This window comes from Nannospalax galili, unplaced genomic scaffold (genome assembly GCF_000622305.1).
Source record: "Nannospalax galili isolate Female #2095 unplaced genomic scaffold, S.galili_v1.0 scaffold1053, whole genome shotgun sequence".
NCBI classification, from domain to species: Eukaryota; Metazoa; Chordata; class Mammalia; order Rodentia; family Spalacidae; genus Nannospalax; species Nannospalax galili.
Window position 1 is genome coordinate 1684298 of NW_008333523.1, and position 20852 is coordinate 1705149.

General features: G+C 37.6%; 1 protein-coding gene across 2 annotated transcripts in view; it reads right to left on the reverse strand.

The window, feature by feature from the left end:
• Window positions 1-2076: 2076 nt before the first annotated feature.
• The window catches only part of Phex (phosphate regulating endopeptidase homolog X-linked), a 219512-nt gene continuing 200736 nt past the window's right edge, over window positions 2077-20852 (reverse strand). The window contains exons 19-22 of one of the 2 annotated variants that reach the window (XM_029561216.1): window positions 15475-15540; window positions 14335-14439; window positions 8422-8498; window positions 3523-3891 (exon numbers count right to left, since the gene is read on the reverse strand). In XM_029561216.1, the coding sequence (XP_029417076.1) occupies window positions 3789-3891; window positions 8422-8498; window positions 14335-14439; window positions 15475-15540 (351 nt within the window). In that variant the 3' untranslated portion in view covers window positions 3523-3788. Of the gene's footprint in view, window positions 3892-8421; window positions 8499-14334; window positions 14440-15474; window positions 15541-20852 lie in introns of both variants that reach the window. The other variant, XM_008828330.2, reaches the window with a different exon arrangement.

Sequence of the window (20852 nt, forward strand, 5' to 3'; positions counted from 1 at the left end):
CTTCTATATCATCAGATGCCTCTCAGTAGTGTAATTATAACCATTTACATATCCATCTCCTCTGTTAAGCCAGACAGTTCACTGACGCCAAAGACTGTATATTACTTACCTAATATAGCCTGTTTGGTGATTTAAATATAATGGGTGTTCAGTTACTGTGTGCTGAATGAATAGCTGTAAACTGACTGGATTTTTAACGTCACAGCAACAGCACATAAACATTCTTAGCTTTGATAGCAAATGTAATGTTCATTGTCACTTTTGTGAGACCAGCCCTATGATCGTAGATAATTTCCTCAAAAGCATCTCTTTCCCTCAGCAGGAATATTATTGCAAAAGCAATAAACCACATCTGCTGACTTGTAGTCTAGAAGAAAATATAATGACCACCTTACAAATCTCCCATTGGCTACAGAGAAAGTTACTACATTCAAGACTTATTTTCCTAAGTTGAAGTTTAGTACAGTATTTTGAACACTTGTTTAGAAAATATTTTTAAAAACAGACCTGAATGTCTACATATATAATAGATTGTAATAGTTTATTTTTTTAAAAAAGGAGAGAAACAGAAAAACCCTCAATCAACATTTTATTGTCTTTAAAATTATTTTCATTGTTTCACAAGGGAAGAACACACATGTAAACTCGTTCCATAGTGACCATTTACAGTTGTTTTTAAATGCACAATTCAAGAGCTTCCTTCTTCAAACCAGTAGGGCACTGATAATAAAGATGTTATTGTGTGAAACAAATATATTCTTCCATAAGTTAAGATGCAACTGAGGAATTATGATAAAAATATCAAAGAAGAATGCTATCAAATACTAAGTGATTATAGAAATACTTTTGAATAAATGTGTTAGCAGAGCAGGTAATCCAAGAGATGTAGGTTAATCCTAAAGTCAGTAGCCCAAAGCACAAAGACACTCTTTCCTGACTCTGAGATATTTGACAAGTGATGTTAAGCCTTTCTATTTCTCTAGCATGAGAACAGCCTGTCTGGCAAGGCAAAGTTCCTAGTTTCTTCTTAGTGAGGCTCCAGGGCTAAATAAGATAAAATTTATGTGCTATGCTTTAAGCTCCATTGAGGCAAGGCACTAAATAAACTTCAGGATAATTTACGAATCCTGAGCTTATATTAGTCATGTTCCAGTCCATCTCATAAAAAGGAAAAAAGATGGAAATAGGAGGCCAATGCCAAGCACTTGGTGAAAAACGCTACAAACTTTGAGAAATAGTGGTAAGGCCAAACAATACCACTTTAAATATACAGAATGCTTGACTAACCCAGGAGAATTTCACACACACACAAATACCAACTCCTTCCAATGCCCAGATAAAAGCTCACTGGCAGAACAGCTGGTATACGAGTCAGAAAAGTGTATTATTGCAGACCTATTCGGAGATCCAATATCTAATTTCCTTTCAATTTACTATATTTTTGTAAAACTGTATGGCTCTCCTCCAGTGGATATATTTAGCAAAGATCGCCAAAATCCTGTCTTATTTTCAGAGCCATATCCTTAAGCCAGCCTCTCCCTACTTTTCTTGTCTCTCCAACTGCATCTGATATTCCCCTCCACTACTTAATCAGTGTCTGTTTCTTTAAGAATCTGCATCACAAAGGACAAGACTGTAATTTGAAGGGTTAAACGGAAGTATTTAGAAAACTAATGCTTCTAGAAAATATGTATACCACCTAGGAGTGATTTCTAATTGCTACATTTGGTTTAAAAAAACATTTCAATATAAATCTAAGTTGCATGAAGTTACTCAGGACTAGTCCAGCCATCTAGAAATTGCAAGAGTCCCTACTGATCACCAACCAGTTGACCTGAACCAACTAATAACAACACCATTTCCAAAGTCATGATTTTATCATTTTATCAAACACTTTCTCTGACCTGCAGGAATGTGTTTATTTGGAATTTTGTTTAAAAGAATCTAGAAGGAGTAGAGTATTCATATAAGTATGACAAACCTCAGCTACGTTTAAGTGCCCAAGTACAGGAATAAAACAAAGATTATTTTACATGTCTAAATCAAATCAGAATCTTACTTCAGAGAAAAGGCCCATATATTTCTAACACGTGACATAATACTGTTTGTTTTTAGAAATACAAACCAAGGTCACATTTAAACCATGGTAAAAAGGAGGAAAAGGCAGCTGCCCTTCAGAAGTGTATCCATTCAGAGAGGAGGAAGTCAAGGGGAAAATCACTCTCCTCAGACTAATGCAGGATAATTGTTTTCCTCAGGATGGTACCCTTCCATTTTTCTCCCTTTGGAAGTTCCCATGGTTACAAAAGGACATAGTTCACACTTATTTTTTTTTTTAAATGATGACAAGTCACAAGGATGCACAATGACCTCCTGTGGTTCATCTGAATTTGTCATTTTGCTTTTGAGATTTTTCTATTGGCCCACTTAACTCAGCACCTCATGTACAATGAATAATGTGATGGGGGCAGGGGCATGTCTATATGAATAAATGGGAAATACCAAGTAGCCACTTTAATGCCATTATAATATTATCCTACATATACACACACTAAAAGACAAAGGTGTTAATTAAAAGGATAACAGTCTAAGGATCACAATACAGTACTGCTTTTTTTCTTACAGACTCTTCTTAAGACCTGAAGTATAAAATTGTTTCTAAGGTCTATGCAGGATATTTTAAATTGAATAAATATATACTAACATGTCTTCATTTAAGAAGCTTTTGAAAGGGGTTTTCTTTAAAAAGAAATTACATGAACTGGACTGAAATGGAAGGGCATTTTACTCCCTCTTCTACATTATGTTTCTATCTTTGTGCTAAATGGAAACGAAAGCCATATGTTCCTGATGGGGAATCAGAAAATTCGCCTCTCATTGCCTGTTCACTTTGGACTTAGAAGCTACACACATATAAGCATAATGAAGCAAACAGGAACTGGCTCATGAGTGGTGTCCAGTAGACAGATAATCATTGGAGTTCATAGGGACTAGAAAAAATTCTGCAGATTTTATTTCCTAGTGTGACTATTTTTTTTAATACTTTTGGCATTTAAAGATTCATTATTTTTCCTGCTTGATAAACTCAAATCATTTGCACAGTAGGCTTTCTGCCATGTTTGTTCATGCTGACTAAAACAGAGAAGTTAGTTATATCAGGTGTAAGTTCTGAGGAACATTTTCATTTCAATAGACTCCAAAATTGAAGGGAAAAACTTCATCAAAAATTACAAAATGAAGATCCAATAAATTTCTAATATAAGTACCTTAGAGTTAAGAAATGCTGCATAATGATTGTCTGTGAAATCCAGAACTGCATTTCACAGAGCTACAAGACCTTTGAAGGCACGCACATACACGTTTTCATCCTTGAAGATGACCACTTTCCTAGACTGAACCTTTCTATGGATAAACTCTACTCAGGTCCCCTGCAAAGCTATAGATTGAAATGCTGTATACCAACCACCTAGTTGTGGCTAACCCATTAAAATGGATAATAGTAATGTCAGCCAGGAGTGGTTTACCAAAGTAGCCCTAGGGATTTGTTCTTCTTGGCTTGACTTTCTAAAGAAACATACTTGGTTCATTTCTTGTGTTCCTTTTTAAGCCCTATGACTTTGAACAGAAACTGTTTAGATCCAAGCAAGTCATCTACCCAAATAATGGAAATGCATTAAAAATAAAAGTCCTCAAGAAAATTTAGGCCTAAAGCAGCAGGTGATGAATGTTTAGTCCATCTCCCCTGGCATTGGTCTGCTCTGCCAGGACAGCAGAAAACAGCACTCCAGCTACCACAGCCGGCAGGAATCCTTGCCTCTGTTCATAGTAGAATTCAGTGGGCAGTTAAAAGCTTTCTGGAATTCTTCAAAGTTGCTAATGGCACCATTGACCCTGAAAAAATATGGCAAAGTATACGTTATTTAATCCATACACATCAACAGATTCTAGATAAAATAGTACATTGCTAGAAAGGGAGCTTTGTGTTCCTGTGATCTGTTTACATGGAAGACAACTAAAGCCCAAATAATCAAGTAAATTTCCAAAGAAATTAATGTCACTGAGACTGAAAACCAACATTTCCTCAAAGTCAGGCAAAGAAATATTCCTAGTATTCTTCCCAGAATCTTTAAATTGCTATAGTACTATCATCTCCAAGACATCATTTTTCTAATTTTTTTAAAATTATTTTTTACAGGAGACGGAGAGATGACAAATCAGTTAAAAGCATTGGCTGCTCTTGCAGAAGACCTGGGTTCAAATCCCAGCACCCACATAAGGGCTAACAACTGTCCATGACTCCAGTTCCAGGGGATCCAACACCCTTTTCTGGCCTCCACAGGCACTACATGGCACACATGCACTCATACTTAAGCATAACACTCAGACACATTAAAAATGAAGTAAAATAAGGGCTGGAGAGATTGCTTCGTGGTTAAGAATATTGCTGCTCTTGCAGAGGACCCAGGTTCAAGTTCCAGGATCCACATGGTGGCTAACCCCCGTAGATAACTCCGTTTCCAGAAGATCTGATGCCCTCTTCTGGCCTCTGTGGGCTTTGCACTACACAGGTGCACTTCCATACAAGCAGGCAATACACTCATGCCATAAAATAAAAATAATAAATAAAAATATTTTTTTAATGAAACAAAATTAAAAAAAAAACTTTTTAAAAATTACTTTAGGTTGAAGGCACAACTGACATAAAGTATAGGAATCTGAAATGTAGACACCACTGTTTTTTTTTTCATGTATGCCTATGTTACTACCATTCTGATCAAGACAGGATATTTCTGAAGGTTCTTTCATCTCCCTTACTAATAATACCTCCAAAACAAAGAGAAATAAACCACTACTGTGATATCTATCACCATAGTATTACTTTGTTTAGAACTTGACATGAGTGGAATGCACTGTCTACTCTTTTGCCTTTGGCTTCTTTCGCTCAGGATAATATTGAAAAAATCATCCCTGATGCTCTGTTTTCAATTAGTTTTCACCAGTTCATTCAATCTACAAAACTACATTCTCCAGGGAAACACACTCTATAGTCGCTTATTCTCTATACCTTGGCCAATTGTGGCTTTCTGTGTGCATCACACTCTGTTGTATGATGAAGCTTCACTGGTAAGAGTTGAGGGATGTATTAGTATTTTCTCTACCCCCTGTTCTGCTGTGTTCCATGAACCTTAGATGTAGAGGTTCTACTGTATATGTGTCACTTAAGGCTGGGCATCTCTCAGACACATAGTCTCTGTATGTAACCAGTTGTAGAACTCTGTAATAGTCTCCTACATTAAACCTGGCCCACCCATGGCTCAGAAAACATTGCAGAAGAGGGCAGAAAGATCATAAGAGCCAGGCTGGTGCATGAACATAAGGAAATAGAGGCTTTTGGGCCTCTGGGAACTTGCTCATATGAATGTACAGCAATGGTGACAGCATGCACAATGCCCATGCTAACTCAATCAGACAAAAATTCAGCATAGAACAAAGGAAATGGGCAGCAGGCTCCAACATTAGCCAAGGAACTCCTGGTAACTTATTACTGCTGGGTGGGGGAGAGTTGACCCTCTTTAAGGTAGTGACTCTAAATGATTAACTAGACTCCAGTAGATGAACTTGCACTAAGGGACAGCTTGTTACAAAAGCTTGACCAGATAGGCCTTAACATATATAAGATCTGATGGTGGTGTATAGGGGGTGGCACAAGGGAAGAGTATCTAAATATGATTAAGATTTCTTGTATGAAATGCACAAAACTCAATAAAAATATTCATTTAAAAATAAAAAGAAAGTTTTTAAGAACTACATTCTCTAAATTCCTATTAATTTGTGGGTTTGCATCTACTTAGAATTTGCTAATGTAACAATCAACTAATGAACAGCATCTAGCCACTACAGATTAGTCATTCTGCACTGGATTCTAGCTCCAGAATCTGGTGTACTCTCAAGTTCCTGACCACAGTGAAGACTGTAGATTCCTACTCAGCACTTTGATTGTAACTTCCTTTTGGAAGGGGTATTTCCACTGTGTGATTTTCTTTGCACTCAAAATCTATACTTACTGCAGACATCAGTAACAAGTCAGGCAAAAAACTCCCCCCCACCCGCATCTACTTCTTACTCAACTGAACATTCAAAGGGTTGACTAGAAACTCAGCAGTCTCAGTCACTATTTCTTCCTTAAAGACTTTGTTACCTCCAGGCATTTGAATGAATGTAATGGCCCATATCCAATAAATCCTCATAACCTCTTGTGTTTAGCTGGGGTGTATTGGTAAGGATGCATAGTTCATAGTGTGAGTCACCCTAGGCAACTGTTAAAGATAGAATATAGCTGATAATCAGTAGGCATACTCTGTAAATTATGAACAAAAAAATCCAGCATTACAACAACTAGTTAGTAAAAGGAAATTAGTTTCCAAAACTTATCTGTTGAGGAATTAATCTACTATGTAGTTTCATCTGCACCATTTGTCAGTGGGAGCACATTTTAGTCCATTAGAAACTGTCAGCCTTCATGACAGCTCAGCCCAGTAGGGGAGAATTTCCAACACAGTGATTAGATTTTTATGCTAGTGGGTAATTTATAGTCAATTTTTGAAGCATTTGTAAGGCAAGGCATGAGGAATAAGATTTTTAAATATAGAGGAAATTTTAGATGACTTTCCTGTGATATGCTAATGGATTCATTTAAATATTAGATGTAAAGATATCCAGGTATAATATGTTCTAAGCAAAGAATAACTATGAATTATTATGGCGCCTTCAATTTCCCTGTATAATTAACTGTCTTCTACTGTAGGAAATTTCTCTCAAGCCATTGGACCTAGCATAGGGTAAGTAATATCAGCCTTAATTTTGTTTCCATTTATTATTTTTTACTTGCTGACAATTATGGTTGTTAATCTTTCTCCCTTCATATACAAGCAATTGTTTCAGAAGGTGATGGAAGACAATAGCCAAAATGTAACATCTCTCACTCTAGGTGCAAATTATAATTGCTAAAGATCATCATATATCTTTATGTTCAGAATTACTGAGAAAAGGGGCATTTGTTGATGTTTGTTGGTTAATTGTATGGGAAAAAAAACAAGAGATATTATATAGAATATTATTTTTGTAATGTTTAATGAAATTTTGTATATCTCATAAAAGACATCTTAATTATCTTTATACCCCCTTCCCTGTTGGCACCCTCCCAGAGGCCTCCCCCCACTGGATTTCACGCATTCTGTGATTTTTGTTAAGGCCTGTCAAGTTAGTGTTCCCAGATGTCCCTTAGTGAAAGTTCATCCACTGAGGTCTACTCAACCTATCTAGAGTCCCTCCCTTTAAGAAGACCAGCTCTTCCTCACTCAGCAGTAATCAGCTGCCAATAGTTCTTCAGCTAAGATTGGGGCCTGCTGCCTATTTCCACAGTTCTATACTGGTTTTTTTGTCTGCTTGAGTTTGCATTAGTCTGGTGCATGCTGACAACAGTGACCAGCACAGCAAACTATATTGGTTCAGTAGTGGCACTTTTATCTTGGGGGTTATCAGCAGCTACCTAATTTGACTTAAAGTGCACTCAATGAGAGGGTACTCATGTGTGGTACTGTGAACATAGCCAAAAACACATGGCTGGGGTGGTCACAGATCTTAGAGAAAACCCCAAGGCTGTCACATCCCTAGACAAATGTAATTTCTTACTATGTGCTAAATATGGATCCTTATATTTACAGACAAGTATGCCAGTTACCACTCACCTCACCAACAAAGAAGTTTCTTTTGCAACAGATGGAAATTATTATAGAGTTCCACAATTGGTCACACACAGGGATTGTCTGTGAATTTCCTACCCCTAAGTGACACATCTATATAGGATATTCTTGAACAGAAAATAGACCAGAGTAAGCAAGAGCTCTAAATGTTTTAAAAAAGAATAGTACATCAGATCACATCCTCTTATGAGACAATAAAATGCATTTGGGGTTTGTATTTCTAAACTTCCTGACAACATAGATGGTTGGATCAATTCAATATCCCATTTACTGAGCATCCACCCCACTCATGACAACCATATATTGCTACCTTCTAAAAGTAATTATAATTCTATATCTGGAATCTAATACTATAAGTGTCATTTGGATTACAATTACTTTTGGAGTCTCAGTGATTTCTTGATGTAACACTAGATAGCGATATGCACAAGTTCCCCCCTCCCACAGAAATTTAGTTGAAAAGACATTGAGAAGACCAGCTTACTACTAAGGAAATAAGAGATGCTTAATTTCTGTTTAACTAGATTCTCTTTTCTCCAAAATAGAGATTATACAGTTTTCTGTTTAGGCTTTTGTTCACACAACCTATCTGGGATGACTGGGTGGCAGGATGGGGAGATGTGTGGTAAAACCTGGTGCCACCCATTTGCTCATTTACCTAAATTGTGGAGGACTGTGAGCACCAATCTGGACTTGTTCTCTGGCAGCTTCTGGTCTGTAGGAATTGCACCTCACCTAAAAGCAAAGACATCCTAATAAGTATGATTCTATTCAAATTATACATTTCCTCTTAACTGTTCCAAATTATGTTGAAGGATAATTTCAGAAACAATAGATGACAGTTTTAATATATTAGATAAAATTTTCAGCAGCAGCAACATCATTCCAGTCTCCAGAGCAGCAGGATTTTTCAACATGAATCCCACAATTTGAGTAAATTAAGGAAGGCTTCCAGACAAGTAACTTAAATCAAGAGAACCACATGTGCCCCAGAATCAACCAACATATTCATCCTATTAATTTCACATTTTAAATAGCCCTTATCAAATTTAACAATATATATTTCAGTGAATAAACTGAATGCGTGATACATGATTGAGTATAATCAAAGTCGCCACTTTGCCTCAGAGTATCTTGCTTGCTTGGAACAGGAATACAAGCTTAAGAAAACTTGACAAAAAATTTAAAAGAGTCTTAAGAACAATTTAAGATGCTATGTGAAGGACCAATGGGAATGGATAGATGACTCAGTCTGTAAAGTGCCTGCTGTCGAGCATGAGGACCTGATTTGGGATCCTTAGAACCCACGTTAAAAAAGCTAGACATCGTAGCATGTGCCTATGACCCCAGTGCTAGGGGTATGTTGGTTGGGGTTGGCCGTGGTGGAGACAAGTGGACACCTGAAGCTCATTGACCAGCTAGCTTATCCAAATCAATGAGTTTCAGGTTGAATGAAAGACTCTGCCTCCAAAAATAAAGGTGTGGGGAGTGGGACCTGATGGCACACACCTTTAATTCCAGCACTCAGGAGGTAGAAGCAAGTGGATCTCTTTGAGTTCAAGGCAAGTCTGGTCTACATAGCCAGTTCCAGGCCAGCTGGGCTACAGGGAGACCTGTTTCAAAAAAAATAATACCAAAAAAGTGTAGACCTTGAGAGATGGCTCAATGGTTAACAGCACTGGCTGCTCTTGCAGAGGACCTGGATTTGGTTCCTACCACCCACATGGCAGCACCCACTAGGCAGTTAACTACCATCCTTGATCTGGTTCTAGGGGGATCCAACACCCTCTTCTGGTCTCCCACAGGAATTGCATAACACAGGTGCACTTTACATGCATGCAGGGAAAACACATTTTAAATAAAAAACAAATCGAAAATAAAGGTGAAAGCAATCAATGAAAGATATCCAACATCAACTGCTGGCCTCCACATGTACATGCAGACACACACACACACACACACACACACACACACTAATAGGTACATACACCATATACACGCACAACACCATACAAACATATATATATATATATATACATACACACATACCAAATAAAAAGGCCAAGGTACATCCTCATATTAATTTTGTATTTATTTGGTGACCATGGAAGCACATATTAAAGACTCCCAAACACAGTTCCTTGAGTAAAAACTACAGTCAGAGCCCTACTGATGTCACATCTTGGACATGGATCAAGAACAAGAAATAAACTTTTACTGTTCTGTTGGTTTTTCTGGTATAACCTACTTAATACTGATTTGAAATATTTCTTGAAACATGATATAATATTGAAATATGAATATATCTAGGGTATGTCAATATATGGGAAAGCATTCTAGGAAGGGGAAATGAGAAAATGATTGACAGGTGGGAAAAGCAAGTCATTTGGTTTGATTAAGCATCTGTGAGTGACCAGAGGAGAAAAGGGCTCCTGCAAGATTTCTGAAGTTCTCGGCAGCAGGCCTAAGTGTTTAAACAATATTTAAATATTGTTCTCAAAAATAAAATTCATATTTTTGAAAGATTTATCTGGCAGAAGTATATAGGAAGAGGAAGAAATTATAGATTAGTTAGAAGATGATTTGTAGGCAATTAATATCTGCTCAGTAAGTAGAAATGGGAATGGAAAGAACCAGAAGGATAAAAAAAATGCCTGAAAAATCAATTGACAGATCAGAGTAACCACAGGCATATAGGGAAACAGGAAAGGTGATAGGATAGTATTGTTTTCATAAAGATAAGCCATCAGCCACTGTATTTATGAATGTGACTTTAACGATGTCTTGTAATGTGATTCCTTAATTTCCTCAGAAGCTAGCTAATGTGAGCTTGTTTTTCACATTTGATTTTACCTCTTTTCTTAGGTTATTTTTTCTTATAGACTTTGCATACATTATTATATAGTATTGACTTTGTTTTATAAGTCATTTAAGAGATTCCTGAAAACACGTTATGTCTGTTACTGTTCTCTGGGATACAAAACAACATGTTCCATATAAGCAGGCTTAGCCCAATGTACAAAAGACTAAAAATCTCCTCATTCAGTCAGTGAGGAAAAAGATCTCAAAGAGAAATTTCTTATTAGTAATTTTTTAAAGGGTTGCTCTTTTCCTCCTAAATCTCTTTAGCTTGAAATAAATTTTATATTTAAAGGTATTTTAAAATTGTAATTATGGCATCTCTCTCAATTAGCTCATTTCATTTACAAATAATTATTGTGGGTTAGAATGTAAACATTGAGAACAGACAGACTCTTGTACTTTGTCTTCTAGATCAGAGGTTAGCAAAATTTTTTCTGTGAAGAGACAAATGATAAATATTTTAGGCTTTGAAGACCATAAGGTCTCTCTTTCAACTAGTCAACTCGACCATTGTAACATAAATCCAAGCACAGACGATATGTACATGACAGGATATGGATGTTTTCTAATTAAAACATTTATAAAATCAAACAGTAGGCTCTAATTTCCCCTGCTTGTCAACTCTAACCAGAAAACACTGTTTTAGTGTATGCTTATTTTTTCACTTTATTTTTATATTTGACCCGGTAGTGACATAAAAGGAAGCCTCTTTAGTTGAATTATCTTTCTCTTGTCCATTTCTAGCAATTGACCTAAATATATCAAGTTTCTTCAATATAGCCAACATCTTTGCTGGGTGTTATGGAAATACATAAGAAGCATGAGGATCCAGATTCACTGTGGAGGTAAAACTAAAAGTCTTAAATGTTTTGAGATGAATCATGTACTCAACTGCATAGTAACTGTTCTAGTTTGTTTCTCCATTGCTGCGACTAAACACTTTGACCAATACCAATTTGGGGAGGAAAGGGTTTATTTGGCTTAAATCTCCCGGGTCACAGTTCATCAGGGAGCCCAAGGTAGGAACTCAGGACAGGAACCTGGAAGCAGGAGCTGGAGCAGAGGCCATGGAGGAACACTGCTTACTGGCTTGCTCCCCTGGCCCCTGCTCAGCCTGCTTTCTTATGCAACACAGGCCCACCTGCCCAGGGGTGGCACCACCCACAGTGGGCTGGGCACTCCCACATTAGTCAACAATCAAGAAGATGCCCCACAGACATGGCCACAGGCCAGTCCTATGGAGGCAATTCCCCAGTTGAGGTGCCCTCAACCCAGGTCTGTCAAGTTGACACTAAAGCTATCCAGCACAGTAACGATGATAATCACAAACAAGTTCAAGATACAAGAAAAAAATGAGGACTAGAGTCCTTAGGGGAAGAGTTTATGGAAGTTGTGGAGGAAGACAAATGCAATGTGAATGCAGAAAGAACAGTTTGGGTTGAATAATTTGAGAGAGAAGCATAGGAGGGGTCACATCATAAATGAAGCAAAGCCACAAAGACAGTAATGAGCACATCACCAGGAGATGGAAGTAGGGATAGCTGCTTAGCTAACATTGAACTTTTCTCAACCAATGGAGCTATAGTCAATGAAAAGGGATCATATGGAATTGGATCAGGCTGAAAACTGAAAGTCAGATGGAGGTTTTAGGCTCAATATGATAGGTATTTAGGAAACACAGAAGTTCTTCATGCAGGTCAGTAATGAAATAAAAGTGGTATTTCCGTGGACGGTAAAAGAATAGTACAAGCTGCTAAAGTTAGGGAAGCATAACATAAGGTTGGCCAGAATAGAAGATATCAAGGCTTAGGCTACAGATAATGAGACAGGACAATGGGGATACCATGGGCTAAGTGTTATGATTCTCTCAAAGTTCTGTATTATAACCTTTACCTAAATTGAATGGTGTTAGGACGCAGGCCTTTAGAAAGTACCAGGCCACAAGAGTGGATTCCTCATGAATGTGTTTATTGTTCTTATAAGAAGACTCCAAACAGCTCAATAACTCTTTTCACCACCTGGGGCCACAACACAAAGTCAGTAATCTTCAGTCGAGAAGAGAGCCCTCACTAGAACCCAACCTGACTGGCACTCTTATCTGAGACCTCCCAACCTCCAGAGCTATAAGAAATAAATTTCTGTCATTTGTAAGCCACTCAGTCTAAGGTACTTTGTTACAGCAGCCTGAACTCCCTAAAACAAAAAAACAAAAAGTTGCATCTGAAAATCACTTAAATGACAGGGATTGGAAGATAGTGCATTTGGTGAAGTACTTGGTGCTGGACCCAAGTTCAAACTCTAGAACTCACATAAAGATGCTTGGCATAGTGCATTCCTAATACTGGAGGAGTGGGGAGAGACAAGCAGATTCCTGAAGCTCACTGCCCAGCCATTCTAGCCTAATCAGTGAGCCCCAGGCCAATGAGAGTCTCTGTCTCAAAAGAAAAATGTAGATGACTCCTGAGGAATGACAATCAAGATTTACCCTGGTCTCCTCATGCCTGTGTACATACACACACTCATATGTACCTGCACAAACATACATACACACATACCCATATGCACATAAAGATGTGTATACATACACATGCATGCATACATGTATGCATGCACGCATACACAAGAATGAAATATCTAGCTTTTGTGACATACACCATAAAATATTGTTATATTAAATAATACATAAGAATCCAGGCTTATAACAAGAGATACACAAAGATGGGGGAATGGGGGTACTGATAGACATAGAAAAACTAAAAAGAAAAGTCATTTTGTTCATGACTACAGTCTTGTTGACATCAAGTTAATATATGAGAATTGGTTTACTATTATCATTTCAGCTTTAAGAGATAAAATCTTCAAGATAGGTGTAAATCCCTTCACCAGAATCAATTGGAGGACACTTGAGGATAAATGTGCTTGCTGAGAATGAGTGCAAAGACCTGGGAGCAAAAGGTTATACAGTAATGAAAATTTTTGTCTAGCCTTGAGCTTATACATACACATTGGTCCACCATGACATCATGCATTAAACCTTTATTAACACATCCCTGACTTCTTTGATAATGTTACCCATGCACTTGTGACAAAAACTAGTGCAGTGGCCAATAAGAAAGACGTGCCATTGGCCTCATTCACCAAGTGGACCCAGACTCAGACTTGTGCCTTACTATGTCTTCCTGTCACTTTCTGTTCCAAGAAAGTATTATTAAACTTATGAAAGAATGACACTACTCTCCTTGCCTTTGTTGGACTTTTCCTGCTCCAATAGTAGTCTTTGACTATCCAATGACAGTTGGGAACCTACTCCTGAGGGTCCCCCATAGGTTCAAGGTGGTAGAATAAAGTCAGCAAATGCATGAAAAGCAAAGCAAAAATGTAGAAAGGAGAACATGAGAGACAAAGAATGTGTTACCAGAAATGGCTACAAATAGTACTAGATACATTAAGACGTCAAGACGTATTGAAGAAACATCAAGTGGGTTACATACTCAATTAAAATACCTATAACTTGATTCAACTGGTTCATTATTTATGAGACACAGAACATTAACAAGGGGAAATTTATCTTGAAAAAAATCACCAAAATAAAATTTTGGCAATAACCAAAGTTATAGCAGTAAACTTTATTCTAAGCTTTCAATTAAGGGCACAAGCTAACAGCCTCCATTTTTTACTTTGATGCTCTCCCTTTCCTCAATTTACTTACATGAGCATAACTCAGGAAGAAGAGCTGGTTGTTGGTGAATGTGATGCCTGGTAGGAGAGGCTCTTCAACTCCCTGCCTTCTGTCACTTATCCACTTCCTGTAAGCCTAGAAAGAGAAGCAGAACAAATGATATATTTTCTCTTTTCATTCTCAGCACAAAAGTTTTAATACATACTCCTGCCATTTGTAAAATGCATTCTGTCAAGTTTTCCTTTTAGAAGACAAACACCTGGAAATGCAACTCAACATTCCCGTGAGTTTGAGGTCAGTCTGGACTATAGAGTGGGATTCTGTCTCAAAAAAAAAAAAAAAAAAAACATCCACATGTTCAGATGATAGGTAACTCTTAAAAAAGTGTTTTTTCCATTCCAACATAAGGCAAATAAACCTAACGCCACAGAAAAATAGCCTGGTACATAAAGCAAATGCATTCAACTTTATGCAAATCTATCCATGCTATCGCTATGCTTCTTGTTAAACACATCAGAGGATGATGTAAGCACTCTATTAGACTCTTACTGGTCCAATATATAAGAATAAATGATGACCTCTGGCCATAAGTTAGAAGTCTGATGCTTTAAGAACAAATGACACCCGGGCATGGTGGCACAGGCCTTTAATCCAGCACTCTGGAAGCAGAAGCAGGCAGACTTCTGTGAGATTGATGCCAGCCTGGTCTACATAATGAATTCCAGGTCAGCTGGGGAAACAAGGAGACCCTGTCTGAAAAAGTTCAAAACAGAAAAGAAAAAAAGAAAAAATGGAGGGAGAGAGAGGAGAGAGAGAGAGGCTGTCCTCAAGGAAAACTCAAATGCGCTTAGCCCCAAGGAGACTTCTGCAGCATACTCTGATGTGATTTTGAGTAAATTTTCTGAAAACTATACATTAAATATACATTTTTTAGTAATAACTATTATTCTTTAGGGTAACTTTATACCCCCCAAAGGAAAGAATAAATAAATACAGCTACATTTATCTATTAGACTGTAACAGAGTCAACGGGAAAATACAAATGTGTTTATAGAGATTTCAAAACAACCAACTCCTCAATCATACACCTGTGGTATATGCTGAGGTATATACCCCATAAACAAGTTCATGAGTTGGTTTTTAAAGCCCAGCAAACATAACAGCACATACCCTAAAAGCTTCTCGCAGACCTCCATTATCAGCAATATTTTCTCCCAGGGTCCTCTTCCCCTTCACCTAAGAGAAGGGAAAAAGCAAAATAAATAAATAAAAGTATTTCCTGTGGAACTATCATTCAGAAAAAGCATGTGAATATTATAGCAAGCCAAATGTCATATTTTAAAAGAGCAAATTACATCCAATAAATCAGAAACAGTCATAATACGTTGGGAGATGGCAAACTAACCCCAGCAATGTACTCCTAAATGTAACAATTTCTGTCTTATTATGATCCACAGTACATTCTCACCCACCTTTTTATTCTCACCAATTGAGCCAGTTCCAATAAACTGTTAACAATATTCTCAGTGGCTCTGATTTAATGGGAAAAAATAGAAATGTCAATACACAGATGACTTTCTCTGATTAACTCACATAATTTGAGTGTTTTCATTATGTCTGTGTTTCCATCTACAAAGAAACAAGATTTCAAGACCAACCGTTATCATTTTACCTTCAGTAACAGCCATGAAAAATTAAAAGGAGGGTTATTCACTTGGGGGAACAAAAACCAAAAAGAAGTGGTTGCAGACTGCAAGGTCAAGGTTTGAAATATGTATGACACCCAGCCAAGCATGGGGAAGGAACTCTTCTAAACTGTTTCTTAAAATTTTAGATGAGCTAGGATGAAAATATTTTAAATCTATACACCCTACAAGCCAAAGCCAACATGTCATTTGTTTTGGTTTAAGATGCAATGTTATGGCTAGATTTCATATTTTTCAGTGATTGAGGAAAATAATCAAAAGAACAATAGCTTGTGGCACATAGAAATTACATGGAATTCAAATTTAAGTGTCCCTAAATCAAGTTTCATTGGAGAACAGTCAAGCTACTCTCTAGCAACAAGGGCTGTTTACTGTCTAAAAGCTTGCCAACCCCTGTGCAGTGCACAGAATAATGACCTCCCAAAGATGTCTACATCAAAAACCCTAGGACTTTTTAGGAATAAGTTACCCTACAATGGTAACAGAGACTTTTAAGATGTGGTTGAGTTAAGGATCTTGAAACAGAGACATTATCCTGAATTATCTAGATATGGTCCATGTATTTGCAAGGATCCTTATAAAAGGAAAAGGGAGACAGAATATCAGAGTGATGCCATGGCCATTGCTGACTTTGAAGAAGGAAGGGGCCATGATCCAAGAAATGCAGGTAGCCTCAAAAAAAAAAAAGAGAAAATATAGGAGACAAATAGTTCTCTAGTATGCTCTATAAATGGAGACACCTGGGGCTGGAGAGATGGCTCAGCAGTTAAGAACACTGGTTGTTCTTGCAGAAGACCCGGGTTCAAATCCCAGCACCCACATGGCAGCTAACGACTGTCTGTAACTCTAGTCCCAGGGGATCCAACAGCCTCTTCTGACCTCCATGGGCACTGTGCAATACGGGTGCGTGCACATACCTACATGCAGGCAATACATGCATACACATAAAATACAAATAATAATTTTTTAAGTTTAATAGAAAATTTTAAAAAAAAGAAGACACCTTTCTTTTAGGCAACTGAGACCTATGTCACAGTTCCAACATACAGAATTGTATGATAATAAATTTATGTAGTTTTAAGCAAATAAATTTATAGTAATTTATTACATTATTAGCAACAAGTAACCAATATATCCTACTCTAAACTCTCAAGTCTTGGATTCTACCAACAATTTACTCTTAAGCTAGACCAATTGCTGATATATCAAGCAATAGTAAATAAAACTAGGTCTTTGGAAAACAAGATTCTCTGTTAGCACCTAGAAACCCCATCCCTTGTTTTAGTTCTGCAAAGTTATCATTGGGCTTTACATTCATTCTTTGCTTTTCTACCCTGCTATGATGAGGTAAGGATTATCATCATCAAATGAAGCACTTGAGACTACCAATAGCTCAGGAATTTAAGCCTAGCCTATAAGAGCTATGTTACCTGGAGACTGCTGTGATGTCATAGTCAACCTTCCAGTGACTAACTGATATACAGGTAGAACTACCTTGTTGCTCACTCCTGGACTGAACAATTTCTATGATGCTGTTTATTTTCCAGAATACTCTCTAGTATCAGGATAAGGCTAAACTCTCCCACCCCCAACCAACAACAGGTCGCTCATAAAATTACTTCCTCAATTAATCACTGACCTAAGGAACCCCTTCTAGGGCTTTGCTTATAATGACGTTGATCTAAGACATAATGCTTAGGGAAACTGCTCACATTTATCAGGGATACAAAGTCACATGATCTTGTGTCTCTGGAGCCTTTGCTGTGTAACACATGCCTGCTAAAGTCTCAACACTTTGTAACCATGTTTATGTTTATAGACACTCATGCTTGAATTCATCTCCTTCTTACTCTAAATCTTGTATATAAATTCGAGATTTCTACAGTAGCCTCATCCCTCTGGTTCCTCACACTCTGGACCATCACAGTAAAGCACATGACCCCCAAGTTTGATCTCTCCAGACTCACTAGCTGCTGACATTCTGCATCTGACTCCTCTAAGCTCTCCCCAATTACTTCAAAGAAAGATTAAGGCACAGAGGACTAGCTCTTACAAATCAAACCTGTAAAATAAAGCCTGGCCATTCATGCCCACAAAGCACCCCCCCACACACATACACACACGTATACACACTCCTATGGGAATGAGACTGAAGCTTGTTTTCTGATGGTTGAGTGAATTTACACAGGTGTGCCTTAATATCATCGTCCTAAGGACAAAGGTACACATTTGTCAGAATTAAGCCTGATAATGTCTGACGCTATGGGCAGAATAGATACTGAAAAACCAGAGAACCAGATTATGATGGTGGCAGGATGAGTATTCTAAACATTAATCTAAATTCTACCATAGGTGTTAAACTCTTTTAGCCTCAGTTTTCCTCATAATTAGAATATGTATACCTCATAATATGCATACTTATCAGATTAGTATGAGGGTTGCATTTATGTCCATTAAGAGAAAAGTCTAACCTCTATGCTTGCAGATAATGATCAGGAAATATTTATTTTCTTATGACAAGAAAATCACTCTTCTATTGTTTTTTCACAATATATTTTTATTGAATTTTTGTGTATTTCATACATCTTAATCACATTTAGACCACCTCCCCTATCCATACTCCCACACAACCCTCCACTGGATTTTATGCGTTCTATCATGTACGTTAAGACCTATCAAATCAAGTTTGTGTCCCCAGATGTCTCTTACTGTGAGTTAATCCACTAGAGCCTGGTCAATGTATCTAGAATCACTCCCTTAAAGAAGACCAACTCTCCCTCATCTAGCAGTGATCAGCTGCCAACAGCTTCTCAGCTAAGGATGGGGCTTCTTGCCTATTTCCCCAACTCTATGCTGTTTTTTTTTTCTCTAGTTTGTTTGCATGGGTCTTGTGCATGCTGTCATCATTGCGGTATGTTGATATGAGCAAGATCCCAGAAGCCTGGAAAACTCTGTTTCCTTGTGGTCAATCCACCACCCCTGGTTCTTTTAATCTTTCTGCCTCCTCTTTCACAATGGTCCCTGAGCCCTGAAAAGGTGAGGTTTAATACAGCAGTACTATCCAGTGGCATGTACTCTATAATCTCTTACTCTATACATTTTGGTCAGTTGTGACTTTCTGTGTTAATCACTCTCTGTTGCATGAGGAAGCTGCACTGGTAAGAATTGAGAGATGTATTAGTATGTTCTCTACCCCCTGTTCCACTGTGTTCTGTGAGCCTTAGCTATAGAGGTTTCATTATGTCACTTATGGCTGGTACTCCTATTGTGTTATCAGACCGTAAGACTTTGATTCATTTCTCCCTGGTGTTGGGGTACCTATGAGTACACCACAAAGAATGAAAAAAATTGGGGTGAAATATATAGTGCAGTTGGTACAATGCTTGGCCTAGCATGCATGAAATCCTGGGTTCAATCTTCAGCAGTACATAAACTGGGTGTGGAGGTACACACCTGTAATCCCAGCACTTAAATGGAGGAAGTAAGAGAATCAGAAGTTTAAGGTCAACATCAGCTACTACATATGAAGTTTGAGACAAGCCTAGGCTACATGAGACCCTGTCTCTACAACTCCCCCACCCCACCCCACCTCCAAAAAAGATCAAGAATATTAGCTCCTGTTTACTGAGAACTTCCTATATGTCAGGCTTTATGCTGATGCTTCACAGTATTTCATTCATTTAATTCTTTGGGGGTGGGGAATAAAGATATTTAGTATAAGCTTAAGTATGAGGGTTAAGGGCAAAAGAGAAGTACTCAGAAAGGCACACATCCGAGCATGGGTTATAGGCTTCTCCTACAGGAAACAAATGAGGCCAGGTGTGGTGACACAAACCTGTAGTCCCAGCACTTGAGAGGCAGAGGCAGAGGCAAGCGTATTTCTATGAGTTCAAAGCCAGCCTGGTCTACATAGTGAGTGCCAGGCCAGCTGGGGCTATAGGGAGACCCTGTCTCAAAAAGAACAAAAAAATTTTTTAAAATTAAAAAAATAAATGAATTCAGAAATATTTACCCATTTCACACATGAAAAAGCAGGACTATCAAGTAACTTATCTAAGTAACTAAAACTAGAAAGTTTTAGTGTACATGAGATTTCAACTTTTCTTTGACACATCATAATTATGTACATTTATGGAGTATACTGTGGAACCCAGGACTTTTGTCATGTCTACTAAGTAAAAGCTCTGCCACTAAGTTGCACTCTCAATCCAACATTCTAATTTTTACAAATATTCTATTAGAAAAAAAATTGTTCTTGGGCTGAAGAAATGGCTCAGTGCTTAAGAGCACTGGCTACTCTTGCAGAGGACCAGGGTTTGGTTCCCAGCACCCTCACGGCAGCTAACAACCATCCATAACTCTAGTTCCAGGGTATCCAATCCCTTCTTCTGGCCTCTGCAGGCAAAACACACATGTGCTGCACTTACATGCATGCAGGCAACACACATACACAGAAAATAAAAATAAACCTTCATAAAAATTTTTTCAATAAATGATACTGGATCAATTGGCTATCATTTTAAGTTATACTGTAAATGAACTGTCATATTAAACTCCACAGAAAAATAAATTTCACATTCATGAAGCTTTAAATGTAAAGTACCAAAACAATAAAACAAAAAAATCTCCAAGAAAAAGTAGGAGACTCCATATATGATTTAGGTATAGGAGACAATTTCACAGGCAAAAAGGAATTTTGAGAAAGACTAAATACCTTGGAATTTATAAAATATTTTGATTTTGTATGTCTAAAGATATTGACAAAATTTAAAGGATGAGTAATATACTTAGGGGAGAAACACATAATATAAATAATAGACAAAATTTAGTATCTCTATTACT